This window comes from Petromyzon marinus, unplaced genomic scaffold, assembly GCF_048934315.1.
Source record: "Petromyzon marinus isolate PM22_M1 ecotype Great Lakes invasive population unplaced genomic scaffold, UKy_Petmar_22M1.pri1.0 PM_G_Scaffold_25, whole genome shotgun sequence".
NCBI lineage: Eukaryota > Metazoa > Chordata > Hyperoartia > Petromyzontiformes > Petromyzontidae > Petromyzon > Petromyzon marinus.
Window position 1 is genome coordinate 176959 of NW_027422817.1, and position 25827 is coordinate 202785.

The 25827-nt window shown below is 56.3% G+C and overlaps 1 protein-coding gene across 4 annotated transcripts in view; it reads left to right on the forward strand.

The window, feature by feature from the left end:
• Window positions 1-15631, forward strand: part of LOC142913354 (protein jagged-2-like) — a 29002-nt gene extending 13371 nt beyond the window's left edge. For 2 of the 4 annotated variants that reach the window (XM_076060860.1, XM_076060861.1), the window contains exons 6-10: window positions 4921-5054; window positions 6959-7078; window positions 8071-8238; window positions 13722-13889; window positions 14352-15631. In XM_076060860.1, the coding sequence (XP_075916975.1) occupies window positions 4921-5054; window positions 6959-7078; window positions 8071-8238; window positions 13722-13889; window positions 14352-14773 (1012 nt within the window). In that variant the 3' untranslated portion in view covers window positions 14774-15631. Of the gene's footprint in view, window positions 1-4920; window positions 5055-6958; window positions 7079-8070; window positions 8239-8709; window positions 9157-12653; window positions 12774-13721; window positions 13890-14351 lie in introns of those variants that run through there. The other 2 variants (XM_076060862.1, XM_076060863.1) reach the window with 2 other exon arrangements.
• Window positions 15632-25827: the final 10196 nt, after the last annotated feature.

Here is a 25827-nt window from a genome sequence, read left to right on the forward strand (position 1 = left end):
CTGCCCATAGACTCAACACTACCTATAGACTCAACACTGCACCATTGACTCAACACCGCACCATAGACTCAACACTGCACCATAGACTCAACACTGCTCATAGACTCAACACTGCACCATAGACTCAGCACTGCACCATAGACTCAGCACTGCACCATAGACTTAGCACTGCCCATAGACTCAGCACCACACCATAGACTCAACACTGCACCATAGACTGAGCATTGCCCATAGACTCAACACTGCACCATAGACTCAACACTGCACCATAGACTTAGCACTGCCCATAGACTCAACACTGCACCATAGACTCAACACTGCCCATAGACTCAACACTGAACCATAGACTCAACACTACCCATAGACTCAACACTGCACCAGTGACTCAACACCGCACCATAGACTCAACACCGCACCATAGACTCAACACTGAACCATAGACTCAACACTGCACCATAGACTCAACACTGCCCATAGACTCAACACTGCCCATAGACTGAACACTGCCCATAGATTCAACACTGCACCATAGACTCAACACTGCCCATACACTCAACACTGCACCATAGACTCAACATTGCACCATAGACTCAACACTGCACCATAGACTCAACACTGCACCATAGACTCAGCACTGCCCATAGACTCAACACTGCACCATAGACTCAACCATAGACTCAGCACTGCCCATAGACTCAACATTGCACCATAGACTCAACACTGCCCATAGACTCAACACTGCACCATAGACTCAACACTGCACCATAGACTCAACACTGCACCATAGACTCAACACTACACCATAGACTCAACACTGCACCATAGACTCAACACTACACCATAGACTCAACACTACCCATAGACTCAACACTGCCCATAGTCTCAGCACTGCACCATAGACTCAGCACTGCCCATAGACTCAACACCACACCATAGACTCAACACTGCACCATAGACTGAGCATTGCCCATAGACTCAACACTGCACCATAGACTCAACACTGCACCATAGACTTAGCACTGCCCATAGACTCAACACTGCACCATAGACTCAACACTGCCCATAGACTCAACACTGAACCATAGACTCAACACTACCCATAGACTCAACACTGCACCAGTGACTCAACACCGCACCATAGACTCAACACCGCACCATCGACTCAACACTGAACCATAGACTCAACACTGCACCATAGACTCAACACTGCCCATAGACTCAACACTGCCCATAGACTGAACACTGCCCATAGACTCAACACTGCACCATAGACTCAACACTGCCCATAGACTCAACACTGCACATAGATTCAACACTGCACCATAGACTCAACACTGCCCATACACTCAACACTGCACCATAGACTCAACACTGCCCACAGACTCAACACTGCCCATAGACTCAACACTGCCCATAGACTCAACACTGCCCATAGACTCAACACTGCCCATAGACTCAACACTGCACCATTGACTCAACACCGCACCATAGACTCAACACTGCACCATAGACTCAACACTGCTCATAGACTCAACACTGCACATAGACTCAACAATGCACCATAGACTCAACACTGCCCATACACTCAACACTGCACCATAGACTCAACACTGCACCATAGACTCAACACTGCACCATAGACTCAACACTGCACCATAGACTCAACACTGCCCATAGACTCAACACTGCACCATAGACTCAACACTAACCATAGACTCAGCACTTCCCCATAGACTCAACACTACCCATAGACTCAACAATGCACCATAGACTCAACACTGCCCATAGACTCAAGACTGCCCATAGACTCAACACTACCCATAGACTCAACACTACACCATAGACTCAACACTGCACCATAGACTCAACACTGCACCATAGACTCAACACTACCCATAGAGTCAGCACTGCACCATAGACTCAACATTGCACCATAGACTCAGCACTGCACAATAGACTCAACACTACCTATAGACTCAGCACTGCACCATAGACTCAGCACTGCACCATAGACTCAACACTGCACCATAGACTCAGCACTGCACCATAGACTCAACACTGCACCATAGACTCAACACTGCACCATAGACTCAACACTGCACCATAGACTCAACACTGCACCATAGACTCAACACTGCACCATAGACTCAACACTGCACCATAGACTCAACACTGCACCATAGACTCAAAACTGCCCCAAAGACTCAACACTGCCCATAGACTCAACACTGCACCATAAACTCAACACTGCACCATAGACTCAACACTGCCCATAGACTCAACACTGCACCATAGACTCAACATTGCACCATAGACTCAACACTGCACCATAGACTCAACACTGCACCATAGACTCAGCACTGCCCATAGACTCAACACTGCACCATAGACTCAACCATAGACTCAGCACTGCCCATAGACTCAACATTGCACCATAGACTCAACACTGCCCATAGACTCAACACTGCACCATAGACTCAACACTGCACCATAGACTCAACACTGCACCATAGACTCAACACTGCACCATAGACTCAACACTGCACCATAGACTCAACACTACACCATAGACTCAACACTACCCATAGACTCAACACTGCCCATAGACTCAGCACTGCACCATAGACTCAGCACTGCACCATAGACTCAGCACTGCACCATAGACTTAGCACTGCCCATAGACTCAACACTGCACCATAGACTGAGCATTGCCCATAGACTCAACACTGCACCATAGACTCAACACTGCACCATAGACTTAGCACTGCCTATAGACTCAACACTGCACCATAGACTCAACACTACCCATAGACTCAACACTGCCCCATAGACTCAGCACTGCACCATAGACTCAACATTGCCCATAGACTCAACACTGCCCATAGACTCAGCACTGCACCATAGACTCAACACTGCACCATAGACTCAACACTGCACCATAGACTCAGCACTGCCCATAGACTCAACACTGCACCATAGACTCAACACTGCCCATAGACTCAACACTGCACCATAGACTCAACACTGCCCATAGACTCAACACTGCACCATAGACTCAACACTGCACCATAGACTCAACACTGCACCATAGACTCAGCACTGCACCATAGACTCAACACTAGCCATAGATTCAACACTGCACCATAGACTCAACACTGCACCATAGACTCAGCACTGCACCATAGACTCAGCACTGAACCCTAGACTCAACACTGCACCATAGACTCAACACTGCACCATAGACTCAACACTGCACCATAGTCTCAACACTGCACCATAGACTCAGCACTGCCCATAGACTCAACACTGCACCATAGACTCAACACTGCCCATAGACTCAACACTGCACCATAGACTCAACACTGCACCATAGACTCAGCACTACCCATAGACTCAGCACTGCACCAAAGACTCAGCACTGCACCATAGACTCAACACTACCCATAGACTCAACACTGCACCATAGACTCAACACTGCACCATAGACTCAACACTGCACCATAGACTCAACACTGTACCATAGACTCAACACTACCCATAGACTCAACACTGCACCATAGACTCAACACTGCACCATAGACTCAGCACTGCACCATAGACTCAACACTACCCATAGACACAACACTGCACCATAGACTCAACACTGCAACATAGACTCAACACTGCACCATAGACTCAGCACTGCACCATAGACTCAACACTGCACCATAGACTCAGCACTGCACCATAGACTCAACACTACCCATAGACTCAACACTGCACCATAGACTCAACACTGCACCATAGACTCAGCACTGCACCATAGACTCAGCACTGAACCCTAGACTCAACACTGCACCATAGACTCAACACTGCACCATAGACTCAACACTGCACCATAGTCTCAACACTGCACCATAGACTCAGCACTGCCCATAGACTCAACACTGCACCATAGACTCAACACTGCCCATAGACTCAACACTGCACCATAGACTCAACACTGCACCATAGACTCAGCACTACCCATAGACTCAGCACTGCACCAAAGACTCAGCACTGCACCATAGACTCAACACTACCCATAGACTCAACACTGCACCATAGACTCAACACTGCACCATAGACTCAACACTGCACCATAGACTCAACACTGTACCATAGACTCAACACTACCCATAGACTCAACACTGCACCATAGACTCAACACTGCACCATAGACTCAACACTGCACCATAGACTCAGCACTGCACCATAGACTCAACACTACCCATAGACTCAACACTGCACCATAGACTCAACACTGCAACATAGACTCAACACTGCACCATAGACTCAGCACTGCACCATAGACTCAACACTGCACCATAGACTCAGCACTGCACCATAGACTCAACACTACCCATAGACTCAACACTGCACCATAGACTCAACACTGCACCATAGACTCAATACTGCACCATAGTCTCAACACTGCACCATAGACTCAGCACTGCCTATAGACTCAACACTGCACCATAGACTCAACACTGCCCATAGACTCAACACTGCACCATAGACTCAACACTGCACCATAGACTCAGCACTACCCATAGACTCAGCACTGCACCAAAGACTCAGCACTGCACCATAGACTCAACACTGTACCATAGACTCAACACTACCCATAGACTCAACACTGCACCATAGACTCAACACTGCACCATAGACTCAGCACTGCACCATAGACTCAACACTACCCATAGACTCAACACTGCACCATAGACTCAACACTGCAACATAGACTCAACACTGCACCATAGACTCAGCACTGCACCATAGACTCAACACTGCACCATAGACTCAGCACTGCACCATAGACTCAACACTACCCATAGACTCAACACTGCACCATAGACTCAACACTGCACCATAGACTCAGCACTGCCCGCGTGTCCGCAGGTGCCGCTCCGGGTGGCAGGGCGAGCTGTGCCAGCGCTGCGTCCCCTACCCAGGCTGTGGCCACGGCAGCTGCAGACAGCAGCCCTGGCGCTGCAGCTGTGACAGTGGCTGGGGAGGCCTCCTCTGTGACAAAGGTGCCACTACCGCACCCCCCCTCCTCCAACTCCCCACCCCTCCTCCACCTACCCCCTCCTCCCCCCCCCTCCTCCACCTACCCCCCCTCCTCATCCCCCCCTCCTCCTCCCCCCACTCCTCCTCCCCCCCTCCTCCCCCCTCCTCCCCCCCAGTCACCCGGTGAATTTCACGCCACTCGCTCCCCATCCAACGCTCGGATGTGTCCATCAATATTTACCTATCATCATCATCATCCGTGGTGGTGGTGATGTTGGTGGTGATGGTGGTGATGGTGGTGGTGATGGTGGTGGTGTTGGTGGTGGTGGTGATGGTGGTCGTGTTGGTGGTGGTGATGGTAATAGTTGTAATGGTGGTGGTGGTGGTGATAGTGGTGGTGATAGTGGTGGTGATTGTGGGGGTGGTGGTGGTGTTGGTGGTGGGGGTGGTGGTGTTGGTGGTGGTGGTGATGGTGGTGGTGGTAATGGTGGTGGTGGTTATGGTGGTGGTGGTGATGGTGGGGGTGGTGGTGGGGGTGGTGGTGGTGATAGTGGTGGTGGTGTTGGTGGTGGTGGTGGTGGTGTTGGTGGTGGTGGTGGTGATAGTGGTGGTTGTGATGGTGGTGTTGATGGTGTTGATGGTGGGGGTGGTGGTGGTGGTGGTGATAGTGGTGGTGGTGGTGTTGGTGGTGATGGTGGTGATGGTGGTGGTGTTGGTGGTGGTGATAGTGGTGGTGATAGTGGTGGTGGTGTTGGTAGTGGTGGTGATAGTGGTGGTGATGGTGGTGTTGGTGGTGGTGGTGATAGTGGTGGTGGTGATGGTGGTGGTGATAGTGGTGGTGGTGATGGTGGTGGTGATAGTGGTGGTGGTGATGGTGGTGGTGATAGTGGTGGTGATGGTGGTGCTGGTGGTGGTTGTGGTGGTTGTGGTGGTTGTGGTGGTGGTGGTGATGGTGATAGTCGTGATGGTGGTGGTGGTGTTGGTGATAGTGGTGGTGATGGTGGTGCTGGTGGTGATGGTGTTGGTGGTGGTTGTGGTGGTTGTGGTTGTGGTGGTTGTGGTGGTTGTGGTGGTGGTGATGGTGATAGTCGTGATGGTGTTGGTGGTGGTGTTGGTGGTGGTGCTGGTGGTGGTGGTGTTGGTGGTGGTGGTTGTGGTGGTTGTGGTGGTGGTGTTGGTGGATGTGGTGGTGGTTGCTGTGGTGGTTGTGGATGTTACATCATGGGACCTCCTCTGCCAGTACCAAAATATGATAATAACTTTCCCCCTTTTTTCTGGCAACAAAACAGCGGTGTTAAGATGTTAAAACACCAAACTGTGAAACATTTTACAAGGCATAACGTCACTGCACGAACCACAATGCCTTGCGGTTCAGAATGAACCTCTAGTCTAGAGGTTACCTCTGGTCTGGAGGTCAGCTCTGGTCTGGAGGTCACCTCTGGTCTAGAGGTCACCTCTGGTCTGGAGGCCACCTCTGGTCTAGAGGTCACATCTGGTCTAGAGGTCACCTCAGGTCTAGAAGTCACGTCTGGTCTGGAGGTCACCTCTGGTCTAGAGGTCACCTCTGGTCTGGAGGTCACCTCTGGTCTAGAGGTCACCTCTGGTCTAGAGGTCATCTCTGGTCTAGAGGTCACCTCTGGTCTCACACCGTTTGAGACGAGGCTCTAAAGAAAGCTGTCTCTGGTGTGGACCAATCAGCTTCAAGGACAGCGCATCATCATCATCTACTATCAGATGGTGTGTTTTGTTTGCATTCTGACCACAAGCATTGTGGTTAATGCAGTGACGTGATTCCTTGTAAAAGGGTTTCACAATTTGGTGTTTTAACATCTTAACGTCGCTGTTTTGCTGCCAGATAAAAAGGGGAAACCCAATTGTCACACGGTGGTAGATGTTGTTGCCGTTCCCCTCCCTCGCTTCTCGCTAGATCTGAATTACTGCGCCAGCCACCAGCCGTGCTTGAATGGAGGCAGCTGCATCAACGCCAAGCCGGATGAGTTCACCTGCAACTGCCCCCAAGGGTATTCCGGCATGAGCTGCGAGATAGGTGAGTGTGTGGTGAGTGTGTGGTGTGTGTGTGTGGTGTGTGTGTGGTGAGTGTGGTGAGTGTGTCGTGAGTGTGTGGTGAGTGTGTGGTGAGTGTGGTGAGTGTGTGTTGAGTGTGGTGAGTGTGGTGAGTGTGTGTGTGTGTCGTGAGTGTGTGGTGAGTGTGTGGTGAGTGTGGTGTGTGTGTGTTGAGTGTGGTGAGTGTAGTGAGTGTAGTGAGTGTGTGTGGTGAGTGTGGTGAGTGTGGTGAGTGTGTGGTGTGTTGTTGCCGATCCCCCCCATAGACTCATCATACAGGGACCCATAGACTCACCACACAGAGACCCATAGACTCATCACACACAGAGACCCATAGACTCACCATGCAGAGACCCATAGACTCACCACACAGAGACCCATAGACTCACCACACAGAGACCCATAGACTCATCACACACAGAGACCCATAGACACACCACGCAGAGACCCATAGACTCACCACACAGAGAACCATAGACTCATCACACAGAGACCCATAGACTCACCACGCAGAGACCCATAGACTCATCACACAGAGACCCAGAGTCTAATCACACAGATACCCATAGACTGACCACACAGAGACCCATAGACTGACCACCCAGAGACCCATAGACTCACCACACAGAGACCCATAGACTCACCACGCAGAGACCCATAGACTCACCACACAGAGACCCATAGACTCATCACACAGAGACCCATAAACTCACCACACAGAGACCCATAGAATCATCACACAGAGACCCATAGACTCACCATACAGACCCATAGACTCATCACACAGAGACCCATAGACTCACCACACAGAGACCCATAGACTCATCACACAGAGACCCATAGACTCACCACACAGAGACCCATAGACTCACCACACAGAGACTCATAGACTCATCACACAGAGACCCATAGACTCACCACACAGAGACCCATAGACGTACCTACGGCCTTTTTGTGTTTTTTGTGCGCCATCAGGAGAGAAGGTGGACGATGACAACGACGATGACGACGACAACGAGGAGGTGGAGGAGGTGGAGGAGTGCAGCAGCGTTGACGGTGTTGGCTCCTCGTGTGCGTCCAGCGAGGGCGTCACGACCATCGACGGTGGCAGATTCGTCCCCCCGGCTTCCGCCGGCGTGGATGGTGAGTGGGGGGGGGGGGGGGGGGTGACAGGGGACTGAGTAGTTGACCGGGGGGGGGTGACAGGGGACTAAGTAGTTGACTGGGGGGGGGGGGGGTGGTGACAGGGGACTGAGTAGTTGACCGACCGGGGGGGGGGTGGTGACAGGGGACTGAGTAGTTGACCGTGGCGGGGGGGGGGGTGACAGGGGACTGAGTAGTTGACCGTGGCGGGGGGGGGGGGTGGTGACAGGGGCCTGAGTAGTTGACTGGGGGGGGGGGGTGGTGACAGGGGACTGAGTAGTTGACCGTGATGGTGGTGACGTTGAGACTTAGGAACACACGGAGCTCTGGAACGTTACTTGTTCGTTAGTAGAGTTGTCCACCTGCAATTGCATGGTACCTAAGTAGGGGAGTATTTGGAGTTTGTGGTCTCAATCCCCTTCCTCCCCCCCCCCTCCCTCCATCCCCCTCCCTCCCCCTCCCCTGCCCCAGGCTCCCTGCTGCCTGTGCTGCTCCCCCTGTCGCTGGCCGTCTGCCTGCTGAGCGACCTGGCCGTAGGCCACCGCTGCCGGCCGCGGTGTCTCAGGCGCCGGCCCAGGGAAGTTTCCTGGATAGCTAACAACTTGGGCGGCGGCGGCGATGGCGGCGGTGGTGGCGGTAACACGGAGGGTGGTCGCTCCCCCAAACTTCCTCCCAAAGGCCCCGACGAGGTGCGCCTGGAGGCATGGGAGATGCCAAAGCTGGGAGAGCAACGGCTCCCACCGACGCCGGAATGGGGAGCGAAGTTCTCCAAGCTCGGGGGACTGGGAGCTGAAGACGTGAATGTTAATAACGTGTCGCGAGTGAAAATACACGCAGCCACGGAGAGACGAGAGGGGAAGGGGTCTGAGAGTGGGGGGAGTGGAGTGGAGTGAGATGAGAGGGGAGAGGTAGGATAGTGAGTGGAGTGGAGTGAGAGGGAGAGGCAGGAGAGTGAGTGGAGTGAGATGAGAGGGAGAGGCAGGAGAGTGAGTGGAGGGGAGTGAGAGGGAGAGACAGGAGAGTGAGTGGAGGGGAGTGAGATGAGAGGGAGAGGCAGGAGAGTGAGGGGAGTGGAGTGAGATGAGAGGGGAGGGTCAGGAGAGTGAGTGGAGTGGAGTGAGATGAGAGGGAGAGGCAGGAGAGTGAGTGGAGTGAGATGAGAGGGAGAGGCAGGAGAGTGAGTGGAGTGGAGTGGGATGAGAGGGAGAGGCAGGAGAGTGAGTGGAGGGTAGTGGAGTGAGAGGGAGAGGCAGGAGAGTGCGTGGAGGGGAGTGGATTGAGAGGGAGAGGCAGGAGAGTGAGTGGAGGGGAGTGAGATGAGAGGAGAGTGGAGTGAGATGAGAGGTAGGTGAAGTGCATTTGTGAGCAATTTTTTTCTTAAATTGTCCAAGTAATTTCCTGTCACGCAACTGCCGCGTTCAATGCGACAATTTGTGGATCAAAAACGCGACAGAATTTACGATAAATGTGCGTTGATGAAGTGGCAAGCCAACCAGCGTCAAGGGGCGGCCTAAATGTGGGGCTGGCGTTCTCGATCCACAAATCGCTTCAACGATAAAACATTAATGAATTAAAAACGTGACAGCTTCATCCGTACTCAAACACGAACATAGATCATCAATGTCGTGGCTTTAGCTCTCCAACACAACTGGTGTGCCGTGCAGGTAACGAATCGGCACATTCTGTTTACGTGACGAACCTGACTAAATGGGCTGTCGGGTGGTGGCGGGTTTGAAGACATTCATATATCTACGCCATCTAACCAATAAAAAACCTCCGTTGTGTACCCCGGGCGTAAGATCTTTGTTAGCTCGCGCACATCCTCGGCATAATCAGGCAGGTCCTCACCGGGTTGGCGACGGCGTGCCTCTAAGGCTGCTTTTGCCTCCTCCTCATCGCGCGTACCGAAACGCAGATCAAGTCGGCGCATCAGCTCCTCTAGCTGTGTCTGCGCGCTTGCGGGTAGGGCTTCCACAAAATCGGCTGCCCGCCCATCCAGATTCATATTAAGTTGACGTAACGCCTGCGCGTCCGTCCACCCATTAATTTCCTTAGCCGCTAGGACATTGCGGGCAAACGCTTTCCACGAAGGGGTACCCCGGCCGGTGAATATATGCCTTATTTTTGCGTGGGGTAACGCGGGGGTTCGTACCGCTTTTGACGCCAAACTGTGGGGGCTACCGTCCCCCGCCATCACTGAATTGTCGGGGCCGTTGCCCACCGACTCCCCCGTTCCACTCATACCGCTACCCCCCGGCTGCTCTGTCAGGTCCAGACTACCGACCCCTAATGTCTCGCACCCCTGTACCTCTGCCTGGGATGTCGACCGTGTTTGCGTAGCTTAATTAGCGGCTCGTACGCTTTGCGCTTGCGATGCGCTACACTGTTCAACGGCGGCGTGCCACGGTGAGCGCGCTCGCAAAGTAAAACCCCGTCCTGCATGGGAATAAACAGGTGCGGCGCGCCGCCGTGGGATTCCCTCCCACCCACGCTCCACACGCTTAAGCAAAAACAAAACGCCGCGATTACTTTGCTCCGATTTAACGGGCTGTTTACACAGCTGCGTTTTCGCGCACGCTAGGCGCTTAATTCGCTCCCTCGCTATTAGACTATCGCGCAGGTGCGCGACCGCCACCCCGCCACCCCGTCACACAGGTGCGCGAGCGTTAAGCCCTACTGTAAACAATCGTACAGGTATGCGAGCGCTAAACGCCACCGAAACCAGACGCGTAGGCACGCGTACACTGAACAATCCGCTTCGTGGAAAACAACCGCGCACGCACGCGAGCGCAAAGCGCTACTGTAGGCGATTGCGCAGGTACGCGAGCGCTGGGCACCACCGAAAATAGTCGTGTAGGTATGCGCTGAACAATACTGTAAACGATCGTACAGGTACGGACACCAAGCACGCTCTACTCCCTTATTCGCCGCAAACAGCCGCGTGTGCGCGCGAACACAAAACACTCTCCACCCTCCTCTTCACCCTCCAAAGGACCACACGAAACAGTTTTTTCCCCTACCAGTTATTTTATTTACCGCGAGCAACCCGTTAAGCTACGCGTAATTCTGTGGGTAAGTGGATGTCAGCCCAAACTTACCTCTCTCTCTTACTCATGCGTACTTCCACTCTGCTGCGCTGGAAGCTGTAGAAAAGCGATCAGTAGAGGGTTGAGCCTGGCTGCGCTGAAGTTCGTCACACGGACGTCTCGAACGGCTGACTCCCCTCCTGCGTGGACCGCGATGATCTTGAAGAAGAACTGCCTTGCTACCTGAATCCCCCTCCCTTTATCCCACCTACAACAAAGGAATTTCGGCGTTTCGCTTCCTTGACCTCCCGTCCAATCAGGGGCTCGGATTTTCCCGCCCTTTCGATACCCGGATCCCAGCTCAGGTGACGTCGCCGCAATGATCTCTCCGACATCCGCTCTTTGTTCTCCCGCTACCAGTCCACTGACCCGTGCTTGTGTGTGTGTGGTTCCACTCGCTGTGGCTCGATGGCCCTTTCCGTGACCATGCAACTTTTACTATTAGGTCACGGCGCCGCAGTGCATGTCAGCTACAGGGGGAAGATCGCCCAATTTCCCGGCCGCAGGAAACCATGAAGTTCGATCCCATTAGGGACTTCTGGAAAAAAATCTATCGGCCGGGTGACCTCCCCTCCCGGCTCTACGTGGGGCGTGTGTGCGTTCGTGCGGGGGGGGGGGGGGGTGGTGAGGGTGCACCGCGTCGGCATCCCCCGGTGGCGGCAGAGCGGCGGTGGGCACGGCCTCGGCAGAGCGGCCCTGCTGCGGCGGCCTCACGACTGTGCAGTGGGCAAAACGCGGACGTCTGAGAAGGCACCGGCCCCGGGAGAGTGGCGGGAAATCCGAGGCATCGGTGACGGCGTCGCGGCGATGGGTACGGCTCCGCTGGAGCGGCTCCGCTGCGGTGGCACCACACAGCCCCCCGAGGTGCCAGTCCCCGTCCCGGGTTGACTGGAGCACCTCGCCTGGGTTGCCCCTACGAGGTAGCACCGCGGGGTCCGCGGGACTCCTCTGGTCTAGAGGTCACCTCTGGTCTGGAGGTCACCTCTGGTCTAGAGGTCACCTCTGGTCTAGAGGTCATCTCTGGTCTAGAGGTCACCTCTGGTCTCACACCGTTTGAGACGAGGCTCTAAAGAAAGCTGTCTCTGGTGTGGACCAATCAGCTTCAAGGACAGCGCATCATCATCATCTACTATCAGATGGTGTGTTTTGTTTGCATTCTGACCACAAGCATTGTGGTTAATGCAGTGACGTGATTCCTTGTAAAAGGGTTTCACAATTTGGTGTTTTAACATCTTAACGTCGCTGTTTTGCTGCCAGATAAAAAGGGGAAACCCAATTGTCACACGGTGGTAGATGTTGTTGCCGTTCCCCTCCCTCGCTTCTCGCTAGATCTGAATTACTGCGCCAGCCACCAGCCGTGCTTGAATGGAGGCAGCTGCATCAACGCCAAGCCGGATGAGTTCACCTGCAACTGCCCCCAAGGGTATTCCGGCATGAGCTGCGAGATAGGTGAGTGTGTGGTGAGTGTGTGGTGTGTGTGTGTGGTGTGTGTGTGGTGAGTGTGGTGAGTGTGTCGTGAGTGTGTGGTGAGTGTGTGGTGAGTGTGGTGAGTGTGTGTTGAGTGTGGTGAGTGTGGTGAGTGTGTGTGTGTGTCGTGAGTGTGTGGTGAGTGTGTGGTGAGTGTGGTGTGTGTGTGTTGAGTGTGGTGAGTGTAGTGAGTGTAGTGAGTGTGTGTGGTGAGTGTGGTGAGTGTGGTGAGTGTGTGGTGTGTTGTTGCCGATCCCCCCCATAGACTCATCATACAGGGACCCATAGACTCACCACACAGAGACCCATAGACTCATCACACACAGAGACCCATAGACTCACCATGCAGAGACCCATAGACTCACCACACAGAGACCCATAGACTCACCACACAGAGACCCATAGACTCATCACACACAGAGACCCATAGACACACCACGCAGAGACCCATAGACTCACCACACAGAGAACCATAGACTCATCACACAGAGACCCATAGACTCACCACGCAGAGACCCATAGACTCATCACACAGAGACCCAGAGTCTAATCACACAGATACCCATAGACTGACCACACAGAGACCCATAGACTGACCACCCAGAGACCCATAGACTCACCACACAGAGACCCATAGACTCACCACGCAGAGACCCATAGACTCACCACACAGAGACCCATAGACTCATCACACAGAGACCCATAAACTCACCACACAGAGACCCATAGAATCATCACACAGAGACCCATAGACTCACCACACAGAGACCCATAGACTCATCACACAGAGACCCATAGACTCACCACACAGAGACCCATAGACTCACCACACAGAGACTCATAGACTCATCACACAGAGACCCATAGACTCACCACACAGAGACCCATAGACGTACCTACGGCCTTTTTGTGTTTTTTGTGCGCCATCAGGAGAGAAGGTGGACGATGACAACGACGATGACGACGACAACGAGGAGGTGGAGGAGGTGGAGGAGTGCAGCAGCGTTGACGGTGTTGGCTCCTCGTGTGCGTCCAGCGAGGGCGTCACGACCATCGACGGTGGCAGATTCGTCCCCCCGGCTTCCGCCGGCGTGGATGGTGAGTGGGGGGGGGGGGGGGGGGGGTGACAGGGGACTGAGTAGTTGACCGGGGGGGGGTGACAGGGGACTAAGTAGTTGACTGGGGGGGGGGTGGTGACAGGGGACTGAGTAGTTGACCGACCGGGGGGGGGGTGGTGACAGGGGACTGAGTAGTTGACCGTGGCGGGGGGGGGGTGACAGGGGACTGAGTAGTTGACCGTGGCGGGGGGGGGGTGGTGACAGGGGCCTGAGTAGTTGACTGGGGGGGGGGGGTGGTGACAGGGGACTGAGTAGTTGACCGTGATGGTGGTGACGTTGAGACTTAGGAACACACGGAGCTCTGGAACGTTACTTGTTCGTTAGTAGAGTTGTCCACCTGCAATTGCATGGTACCTAAGTAGGGGAGTGTTTGGAGTTTGTGGTCTCAATCCCCTTCCTCCCCCCTCCCTCCATCCCCCTCCCTCCCCCTCCCCTGCCCCAGGCTCCCTGCTGCCTGTGCTGCTCCCCCTGTCGCTGGCCGTCTGCCTGCTGAGCGACCTGGCCGTAGGCCGCCGCTGCCGGCCGCGGTGTCTCAGGCGCCGGCCCAGGGAAGTTTCCTGGATAGCTAACAACTTGGGCGGCGGCGGCGATGGCGGCGGTGGTGGCGGTAACACGGAGGGTGGTCGCTCCCCCAAACTTCCTCCCAAAGGCCCCGACGAGGTGCGCCTGGAGGCACGGGAGATGCCAAAGCTGGGAGAGCAACGGCTCCCACCGACGCCGGAATGGGGAGCGAAGTTCTCCAAGCTCGGGGGACTGGGAGCTGAAGACGTGAATGTTAATAACGTGTCGCGAGTGAAAATACACGCGGCCACGGAGAGACGAGAGGGGAAGGGGTCTGAGAGTGGGGGGAGTGGAGTGGAGTGAGATGAGAGGGGAGAGGTAGGATAGTGAGTGGAGTGGAGTGAGAGGGAGAGGCAGGAGAGTGAGTGGAGTGAGATGAGAGGGAGAGGCAGGAGAGTGAGTGGAGGGGAGTGAGATGAGAGGGAGAGGCAGGAGAGTGAGGGGAGTGGAGTGAGATGAGAGGGGAGGGTCAGGAGAGTGAGTGGAGTGGAGTGAGATGAGAGGGAGAGGCAGGAGAGTGAGTGGAGTGAGATGAGAGGGAGAGGCAGGAGAGTGAGTGGAGTGGAGTGGGATGAGAGGGAGAGGCAGGAGAGTGAGTGGAGGGTAGTGGAGTGAGAGGGAGAGGCAGGAGAGTGCGTGGAGGGGAGTGGATTGAGAGGGAGAGGCAGGAGAGTGAGTGGAGGGGAGTGAGATGAGAGGAGAGTGGAGTGAGATGAGAGGTAGGTGAAGTGCATTTGTGAGCAATTTTTTTCTTAAATTGTCCAAGTAATTTCCTGTCACGCAACTGCCGCGTTCAATGCGACAATTTGTGGATCAAAAACGCGACAGAATTTACGATAAATGTGCGTTGATGAAGTGGCAAGCCAACCAGCGTCAAGGGGCGGCCTAAATGTGGGGCTGGCGTTCTCGATCCACAAATCGCTTCAACGATAAAACATTAATGAATTAAAAACGTGACAGCTTCATCCGTACTCAAACACGAACATAGATCATCAATGTCGTGGCTTTAGCTCTCCAACACAACTGGTGTGCCGTGCAGGTAACGAATCGGCACATTCTGTTTACGTGACGAACCTGACTAAATGGGCTGTCGGGTGGTGGCGGGTTTGAAGACATTCATATATCTACGCCATCTAACCAATAAAAAACCTCCGTTGTGTACCCCGGGCGTAAGATCTTTGTTAGCTCACGCACATCCTCGGCATAATCAGGCAGGTCCTCACCGGGTTGGCGACGGCGTGCCTCTAAGGCTGCTTTTGCCTCCTCCTCATCGCGCGTACCGAAACGCAGATCAAGTCGGCGCATCAGCTCCTCTAGCTGTGTCTGCGCGCTTGCGGGTAGGGCTTCCACAAAATCGGCTGCCCGCCCATCCAGATTCATATTAAGTTGACGTAACGCCTGCGCGTCCGTCCACCCATTAATTTCCTTAGCTGCTAGGACATTGCGGGCAAACGCTTTCCACGAAGGGGTACCCCGGCCGGTGAATATATGCCTTATTTTTGCGTGGGGTAACGCGGGGGTTCGTACCGCTTTTGACGCCAAACTGTGGGGGCTACCGTCCCCCGCCATCACTGAATTGTCGGGGCCGTTGCCCACCGACTCCCCCGTTCCACTCATACCGCTACCCCCCGGCTGCTCTGTCAGGTCCAGACTACCGACCCCTAATGTCTCGCACCCCTGTACCTCTGCCTGGGATGTCGACCGTGTTTGCGTAGCTTAATTAGCGGCTCGTACGCTTTGCGCTTGCGATGCGCTACACTGTTCAACGGCGGCGTGCCACGGTGAGCGCGCTCGCAAAGTAAAACCCCGTCCTGCATGGGAATAAACAGGTGCGGCGCGCCGCCGTGGGATTCCCTCCCACCCACGCTCCACACGCTTAAGCAAAAACAAAACGCCGCGATTACTTTGCTCCGATTTAACGGGCTGTTTACACAGCTGCGTTTTCGCGCACGCTAGGCGCTTAATTCGCTCCCTCGCTATTAGACTATCGCGCGGGTGCGCGACCGCCACCCCGCCACCCCGTCACACAGGTGCGCGAGCGTTAAGCCCTACTGTAAACAATCGTACAGGTATGCGAGCGCTAAACGCCACCGAAACCAGACGCGTAGGCACGCGTACACTGAACAATCCGCTTCGTGGAAAACAACCGCGCACGCACGCGAGCGCAAAGCGCTACTGTAGGCGATTGCGCAGGTACGCGAGCGCTGAGCACCACCGAAAATAGTCGTGTAGGTATGCGCTGAACAATACTGTAAACGATCGTACAGGTACGGACACCAAGCACGCTCTACTCCCTTATTCGCCGCAAACAGCCGCGTGTGCGCGCGAACACAAAACACTCTCCACCCTCCTCTTCACCCTCCAAAGGACCACACGAAACAGTTTTTTCCCCTACCAGTTATTTTATTTACCGCGAGCAACCCGTTAAGCTACGCGTAATTCTGTGGGTAAGTGGATGTCAGCCCAAACTTACCTCTCTCTCTTACTCATGCGTACTTCCACTCTGCTGCGCTGGAAGCTGTAGAAAAGCGATCAGTAGAGGGTTGAGCCTGGCTGCGCTGAAGTTCGTCACGCGGACGTCTCGAACGGCTGACTCCCCTCCTGCGTGGACCGCGATGATCTTGAAGAAGAACTGCCTTGCTACCTGAATCCCCCTCCCTTTATCCCACCTACAACAAAGGAATTTCGGCGTTTCGCTTCCTTGACCTCCCGTCCAATCAGGGGCTCGGATTTTCCCGCCCTTTCGATACCCGGATCCCAGCTCAGGTGACGTCGCCGCAATGATCTCTCCGACATCCGCTCTTTGTTCTCCCGCTACCAGTCCACTGACCCGTGCTTGTGTGTGTGTGGTTCCACTCGCGGTGGCTCGATGGCCCTTTCCGTGACCATGCAACTTTTACTATTAGGTCACGGCGCCGCAGTGCATGTCAGCTACAGGGGGAAGATCGCCCAATTTCCCGGCCGCAGGAAACCATGAAGTTCGATCCCATTAGGGACTTCTGGAAAAAAATCTATCGGCCGGGTGACCTCCCCTCCCGGCTCTACGTGGGGCGTGTGTGCGTTCGTGCGGGGGGGGGGGGGGGTGGTGAGGGTGCACCGCGTCGGCATCCCCCGGTGGCGGCAGAGCGGCGGTGGGCACGGCCTCGGCAGAGCGGCCCTGCTGCGGCGGCCTCACGACTGTGCAGTGGGCAAAACGCGGACGTCTGAGAAGGCACCGGCCCCGGGAGAGTGGCGGGAAATCCGAGGCATCGGTGACGGCGTCGCGGCGATGGGTACGGCTCCGCTGGAGCGGCTCCGCTGCGGCGGCACCACACAGCCCCCCGAGGTGCCAGTCCCCGTCCCGGGTTGACTGGAGCACCTCGCCTGGGTTGCCCCTACGAGGTAGCACCGCGGGGTCCGCGGGACTCGTCCAGCTCTTGTGGCTGGTCTCGGCGGTGGCGGGTCCGTCTCTCGGGGTTCTGGCGGCGGTCTCCTCCTCCACTCCAGGGGTTCTTTCCGGTCCTGGGTACCTGCGGGCTGGGAGACAAACTCGGGGGCGGTAGGGTTCAGGGGCCATCGTCCTCGTCTCCCTTGGCTTGGGTCGGTACCCCCTGGGGCCCAGGGCCCCGTGGGGCCCATATACGGCACGAGGCCCCCGGGTATGGGGGGTGTGGGGGGGGGGGGGTTCCGGCGTCCTCGAGCGGCGGGGTTCTCCCTTGCTGGGGCCGCCCTCCATGGTTTCAGTCGCCGGACATTGACTACCATCTCCCAGCCCCCCTCTCCCCCTTGAATCAGTACCATCCAAGGGGAGATCTGTCGCCCCACCGTCCAGGGCCCCCGCCAGTAGGTGGTTTACTTCCCCACCTGCCCGGCCCCGACGCGAGGGGTGTGCAGCCACACCTGAGAGCCCGCCGAGTAGAAGGGGGCCTCCATTCGGGGTCGGGTGCCCCGCTCCTGCCACTGGTGCGCGGTCTCGCCTTGCGGGTAGGCCCGGACCCTCGCTCCTCGTAGGGTCTCCATCAGATCCTCCACGGGGTGGCTCCCTTCCTCCCATTGCGGTGGAGGGACACCGAACAGCAGATCTGTAGGCAGGCGAGACTCGCGACCAAACATCATTAGGAACGGGTCTGTCCCGTAGATGTGTGTACTGTGGTGGCGTAGGCGAACAGAGCATAGGGGAGGTGTTCGTCCCAGTCCCGTTGATTCGCGGCCGCCATGCGTTTAAGCTTCCCGGCTAGGGTCTGGTTCATTCTCTCTACCATCCCATTTGCCTGGGGATGATACGCCATAGTTCGGTCCTTCTGGATCCCGAACTCCCGGCACAGCGCCTGGAATAGCTCTGCCTCAAACTCACTACCCTGGTCAGTAATGACTCGTTGAGGGATCCCGTGCTTAAGTACACAGTGTTCCAAGAACGCTCGGGCTACTACGAGGGCTGTCTTATCGGGGATGGCCACCGCTACGGGATAGCGTGTGAAGTACTCCACCGCTATGAGAATATATCGGTTGCCCCGGTGGAATCGCGGGAATGGCCCTTGCAGGTCGATCCCAACCAGCTGATTCGTTCGACTGACGCAGAACGGTCTCATGGGTACCTGGTATCGTGCCGGTTTCGGCCCACATTGCTGGCACGCGCGGCAGCCCTGTACCCAGGCGGCCACGTCTTGTGCTAACTTGGGCCAGAGATACTGGCGATGCAGGGTTTCCCGAGTGCGCCGTTTCCCCGTCATGGTCCCCGAGCGGGTGGTGGTGCACCAGTCTTAGCAGCTGGGGTCGCACCTGGGCGGAAACACAGATGCACCCAGGCTGGCCGGCTTCTGTCAGCTCTCGTACTACCCCGTTCTGCACGCACAACCGGGCGTACAAACCACTCCAGGGTCCTGGTAGGGCGTCCTTCTTCTCCCGTAGGGCCGCTTCCACCGCCGCCAGATCCGGATCCCGCAGCTGGGTCCGTATCAGCTGCGCGTGGTCCAGGCCCGGAACGGCGCAGCCGACGTCCTCCTGGATCCGATCGGGTGGGGTTGCGCGACCCGTTGGGCCCCGGGGTGTGGGCCCCGTGCCTGTCGAGTGGTCCCCCGGGTCCCTGGTTCCTCCTACCGGGGTCTCTGTGGCACATACTGCACTGCCTCTCACCGGGGGAGGGTTAGTCTCGGTGCGCTCCTGGGGGCCTGCCACCTGCCAGCAACGGCCCCCCGTGAAGCACGGGCAGACTTCCTCCAACCTTGTCTCGGCACACACCGCGGGCTGCCTCGACAAGGCGTCCGCGTTTGCGTGCGTACGCCCAGCTCGGTACTCTATTTGCAGGTTGTACTCCTGCAACTGTGCCAGCCATCGGGCCATCTGCCCCCGCGGTTCCTTGAATGTAAGGAGAAACTGCAGGGCATAATGATCGGTGCGCACCCGACATTTCCTGCCGTACAAATACGGTCGGAACTGTTTACACGCGAAGATCACGGCATACAGTTCTTGACGGGTCATGCAATAATTCAGCTCGGCCCCACTCAGGGTCCGACTGGCGTATGCGATGACCCGCTCCGTCCCACCCTGCACCTGTGACAGCACTGCGCCCAGCCCACTGCTGCAGGCGTCGGTGTCCAAGATAAAATCCGTGGTGAAATCTGGGAAAGCTAGGGTGGGGGTGTGGGGGTCTTTGAGGGTGGTGAAGGCCGTTTGGCAGGCCTCCGTCCATCGATAGGGGTTCTTAGGGGAGGTTAGTTGGGTGAGGGGCGTGCAATCTCGCCGAATCCCTTTAAAAATCGACGATAATAGGTGGCGAGTCCCAAGAATGACCTGATCTCCGTCAGATTCCTGGGCCGTGGCCATTCCACTATGGCGCGCACCTTTTCTGGATTGGTGCGCACCCCCGCCTCGCTGACTCGTTGTCCGAGGTACCCTACCTCGCGCTGCACAATGTAGCACTTAGGCGGCTTGAGCTTGAGATGGGCTGCTCGTAGTCGCTGGAACACCTCTCGCAACCTGGACCAGTGCTTGGACAGAGATCTGCTGAACACTATCACGTCATCCAGGTAAATCAGGCACTGTTCCCACTGTAAGCCCCGCATTACCAACTCCATCAACCGCTGGAACGTCGCGGGCGCGTTAGTGAGTCCGAACGGAAGCACTCGAAACTCGAACAGCTCCATCGGGGTGGTAAACGCGGTTTTCGGCCGATCCTCCTCCACCATCTCCACCTGCCAGTACCCGCACGCCAGATCGAGGGTGGAAAAATACCGTGCTCCTGCGAGGCTGTCAAAGGTGTCGTCGATGCGCGGTATGGGGAAGGCGTCACCGAGGGTGACTGCGTTCAATTTTCGGTAATCAACGCAGAATCGGGTCGACCCGTCTCTTTTCGTCATTAGCACCACCGGGCAGACCAGGGGCTCGTCGAGGGCTGAATTATGTTATCACGTAGCATGTCCGTGACTGCCTCCTTGATCTGGGTCCGTTCGGGCGCGCCCACCCGGTATGCGGGGAGTTTGATCGGTCGGGCTGCACCTGTGTCAATTTGGTGCTTAACAAGGTCTGTTCGGCCTACATCTGAATGGTGCTCACTGAACATGTCGGCGTACTCCCGTAACAACCCGCGTAGCTGATCGGCCTCCCCCTTAGGTAAATCTGCCCAAGGCACATGTAACGCATCATGCAGGGGAGCGACCTCGGCCCGGGGGGTTGGGCCGACCCGCCAGGCCAGATCCTGGTTGTCCTCGGAGTGGCCAGGGTCTTCCGCCCAGAGTGCAAACACCGAGTCGTTAGAGTGGCGCGTGTGCAGGGGATGTATGGTAGCTACTGTGGTGCGTCGTCGTAGCAACGCCGGGGTACTGTGTGGGTTAAACACCCGCATGAACAGTCGGCCCCCATTTGCGTTTACCAGCGTGGCTGACCCTACGATTCTGTACCGCGCTGCCAACTCCGGGTGAGGAGTTAGCATTACCTCGCCCGATGGTCGGTATGTGGGGTCGGCGGAGGGGTTGCCACTGGCACCAGCATCTCGGCGAGCGGCCCGATGGTGACGGCCGACACCAGCGTAGCGGCCACGGGTGTGAAGCGAGGGCGATTCGGCTCGGGTCCCAGGAACGGGATCCGCTCCCCGCTGCCCTTCACGGTGGCGCATCGCTGGCGGGGCTGCACGTTGAGCTCCAGCTTTTCCAGGAGGTCCGTGCCTGCAATACACTCGTGGCACAACACACTCGAGACATAGAATTCCTGGGTGCACACCTGGTTTCCGAGACGGACCTCGAGGGAGATCCTTCCCAGCAACCCCATCCCGGCTCCACTCGCTGTGTGCAGCGCGTGATCCGGGGCCTGCAGGCGGTTCACGTCAACCCCGAGCACGCTGCAGTGTGCGGCGCTCACGAGTGAGGCTACGGCCGCCGTGTCCAGTAGGATCCGGGTGCGCTGCCCGTTCACCTGTCCTTCCACCAGTGACGTGGCCCCCGTGATTCCTGCTACCAGCTCCCGCAGCCAGTCACCCGTCCTCACCGCGTCCTTGGGTGTTGTGGTCAGAACCTGTGTAGAGGTCACTCGCTCACCATTATTATTATCGCCGTTTTGTTTCGGGACCTCATTGATTGCACCCCTAGGTGGTCCACTCTCTAGGGGGCGTTGGCGTTTTAACCCTGGCGCCTTTATAGCGCGGGCGATCTGGGGACAGTCCCTCACCAGATGCCCTCGCTGTTCGCACAGGTAACATGCTCGGGGAAGGGCGGCGGCCCCGTAGGAGCCTCCCTGCTCGCTCCCTCTTTCCCCTCCCGTACGCCGCTGCCCAGACTCCGCCTCTAGTCGGGCTACCCTCCCGGCCAGCCCTCCCACCTCGGTCTGAACCGTCTCCACCGTAGTCTGCAGCGCAGTCATGTGCCCGTACTTGGGTTACCTTGTTGTCCACTCGGGTTACCTTGTTGTCCACTTGGGTTATTCTTTCACCTACTTGGGTTACCTTGTTGTCGATCCCCCCGATGCCCATCTGTATCCCCGCTACCCATCCCGGGGTTGTCTCGTGGGATGCCGGAGGCTCGCTTTCCCGACCCCTTACCGTCCTGGCGAGCTCCTGTTCCTCCTCTTCCTCCTCGGTGGACAGACTTGCGATGGTGTGCTCCCGTCCCAGTCCTCGGAGCTGTGCGCGTTCGCTAGAAATTCTTTCACATTCGCGCACGCGCTCGACAAGGGCGTTAAAGGGGAGGCACGTATAGTTCATGTCTGGCTGCCACCACGCCGTGCGCGTTAAGTATCGCTGGATTTTCCCTGCGGCCAGCTCCTCAATCACTTCCGTCGTGTACCCCGGGCGTGCGATCTTTGTTAGCTCGAACACATCCTCGGCATAATCGCGCAGGTCCACGCCAGGTTGGTGACGGCGTGCCTCTAAGGCTGCTTTTGCCTCCTCCTCATCGCGCGTACCGAAACGCAGATCAAGTCGGCGCATCAGCTCCTTTAGCTGTGTCTGCGCGCCTGCTGGTAGGGCTTCCACAAAATCGGCTGCCCGCCCATCCAGATTCATATTAAGTTGACGTAACGCCTGCGCATCCGTCCACCCATTAATTTCCTTAGCTCCGCGGACGTTGCGGGCAAATGCTTTCCACGAAGGGGTACCCTGGCCGGTGAATATATGCCTTATTTTCGCGTGGGGTAACGCGGGGGTTCGTACCGCTTCTCACGCCAAACTGTGGGGGCTACCGTCCCCCGCCATCACTGAATTGTCGGGGCCGTTGCCCACCGACTCCCCCATTCCATTCATACCGCTACCTCCCCGGCTGCTCTGTCAGGTCCAGACTACCGACCCCTAATGCCTCGCCCCCCTGTACCTCTGCCTGGGATGTCGACCGCGTTTGCGTAGCTTAATTAGCGGTTCGTACGCTTTGCGCTTGCGATGCGCTACCCTGTTCAACGGCGGCGTGTCGCGGTGAGCCCGTTCGCAAAGTAAAACCCCGTCCTGCACGGGAATAAACAGGCGCGGCGCGCCCCCGTGGGATTCCCTTCCACCCACGCTCCACGCGCTTAAGCAAAAACAACCACGCCGTGATTACTTTGCTCCGATTTAACGGGCTGTTTACACAGCTGCGTATTCGCGCACGCCAGGCGCTTAATTCGCTATTAGACAATAGCGCGAGTGCGCGCCCGCCACCCCGCCACCCCGTCACACAGGCGCGCGAGCGCAAAGCTCTACTGTAGGCTATTGCGCAGGTACGCAAGCGCTGGGCACCACCGAAGATATTCGTGTAGGTACGCGCGCGCTGAACAATACTGTAAACGATCGTACAGGTACCGGCACTAAGCACGTTCTACTCCCTTATTCGCTGCAAACAGCCGCGTATGCGCGCGAACACAAAACACTCTGTACACACTCGTACCGGTATGCGAACACCAAACACTCCGTCTCCCTCCTCGCACTCACAGTGACCACGACACAGCTTTATCCTATTAGTGGTTTTATTCCCCACGAGTATCGAACTAGACTGTGTGTGTCAGTACGGACCAGCAGGACAGGTCTAACCTATCTCGCTACTGCCTGATACTTAATGGACCTGTCTGCCCTCTATTTTCTCTCCGAATTTCGTCCCTTTGTCTTACCTCTCTCCCTCGTACTCACAGTCCGACCTCGCAGCGATGGAGGTCGCGGATAGATGATGCTGTAAACAGAATCTGGCTGTTCTCTGCCCCGTCTCACGGACGTGCGAGTAACAGTCAGGTGACGGCTCCCCGATCCCTCCCTCCTGTTGATCTCCAGTCAAATAAAAAAATGGCCCCTTGCTTCCCCAAAGCGTCCCTTTTTATGCTCCTTTCAAAGCCCCCGCACCGCCCATCCGCGGTGCATCACGGGTCAGGCCATTAATCCGCGGTGCATCATGGGTAGGGCCGTTAATCCGTGGTGCATCATGGGTAGGGCCGTTAATCCGTGGTGCATCATGGGTAGGGGCGTTAATCCGCGGTGCATCACGGGTCAGGCCGTTAATCCGCGGTGCATCATGGGTAGGGCTGTTAATCCGTGGTGCATCATGGGTAGGGCCGTTAATCCGCGGTGCATAATGGGTAGAGATGCTAGCCCGCGGTGCACCATGGGTAGAGACGCTTAACCCATGCTGCCCCGCTCCCCACCTGTCTGCTGGTCCGTGTGTGTCTTGGGCATCTCCTCATTGCGGTTCTCAGTGGGTTCGCCGTGGTCATTTAATTCTAAGTTAAGCCACGGCGCCGCAGTGCCATTTGGCCCGGGGGGGGGGGGTGCCTGCCAATTCCCTGACCCTGAGAAACCGTGGAGCACCCCCACGAGGGGGCCTCTCGGGTAAAAACTCAGGGCAGGTGCCCCCCTCCCCTCCCCATGAGGCCCTACTTGAGTGTGTGTGCCTGATGGTGGGGGGGGGGGGTGGCGGGGGGTGGCGGGGGAAGTGCTGTGATGGGAGCCGGGTGGCTTCTCGGTCGCAGCAGCACAGCGACGGCCCCGGTTTCGACGGAGCGGCTTCGCTGTTGTGGCACTACAAAAATCCCTCAGCCAGGAAAACATCGTGGCACAAAGTGAGGATGACCCTACTGAGGCTGTGGTACCTCAAATATTGGAAGAAGTCACCTCTGTGAGTGGCTGGCTGAGGTGCCATCTGTTGAGGAAGTACTGAAGGCGATCCGGAGTCTGAGACCAGGAAAGACAGCGGGCAGAGATGATCTCCCAAGCGAAATGCTGAAGGAGAGTGGCGTTTGTGCATAGACTGCCCTATATGACATCATAACAACAGTCTGGACCACTGGACGGGTTCCACAGGATTGGAAGGGTGGCCTGGTGGTCCCCCTCTTTAAGAAGGGGGACCACACAGACTGTAACAACTACAGGGGCATCTCACTCCTCAGTGTGCCGGAAAAGGTCCTGGCAAGGATTATTCAACATCGCCTTGCCATGCACGCTGAGGAGAGACTTGCGGAGCCCCAATGCGGTTTCAGGAAAGGGCAGTCCTACAAAGATGCCATATTTTCTGTCCGTCTGCTTCAGCAGAGGTGTAGGGAATTCCAGCAAGACCTATATCTCTGCTTTATTGACCTGGTCAAGGCCTATGATACCATCAGTAGGCCTGGGCTCTGGGTCGTTCTTCGTGCTTTTGGAGTACCTGACCCTCTGCTCACGATCATTAAGGACCTTCATGATGGTGAGCGGGCCCGGGTAAAACTAGGAGGTCGGGAGTCAGAGCCATCCCCTGTACACCTTGGGGTGTGACAGAGATGTCCTCTGGCTCCCACATTATTTAACACCTATTTTGACCACGTAGTTCGTGAAGCCTTCAATAGCTGTACCGGGGGAATCTCCATATGGTACAGATATAATGGGAGGCTGATCGATGCCCGGGTGCTGTCAAGGGATAGCTCCCTATTGGTCAACCACGTTATGTATGCCGATGATTTGGTAA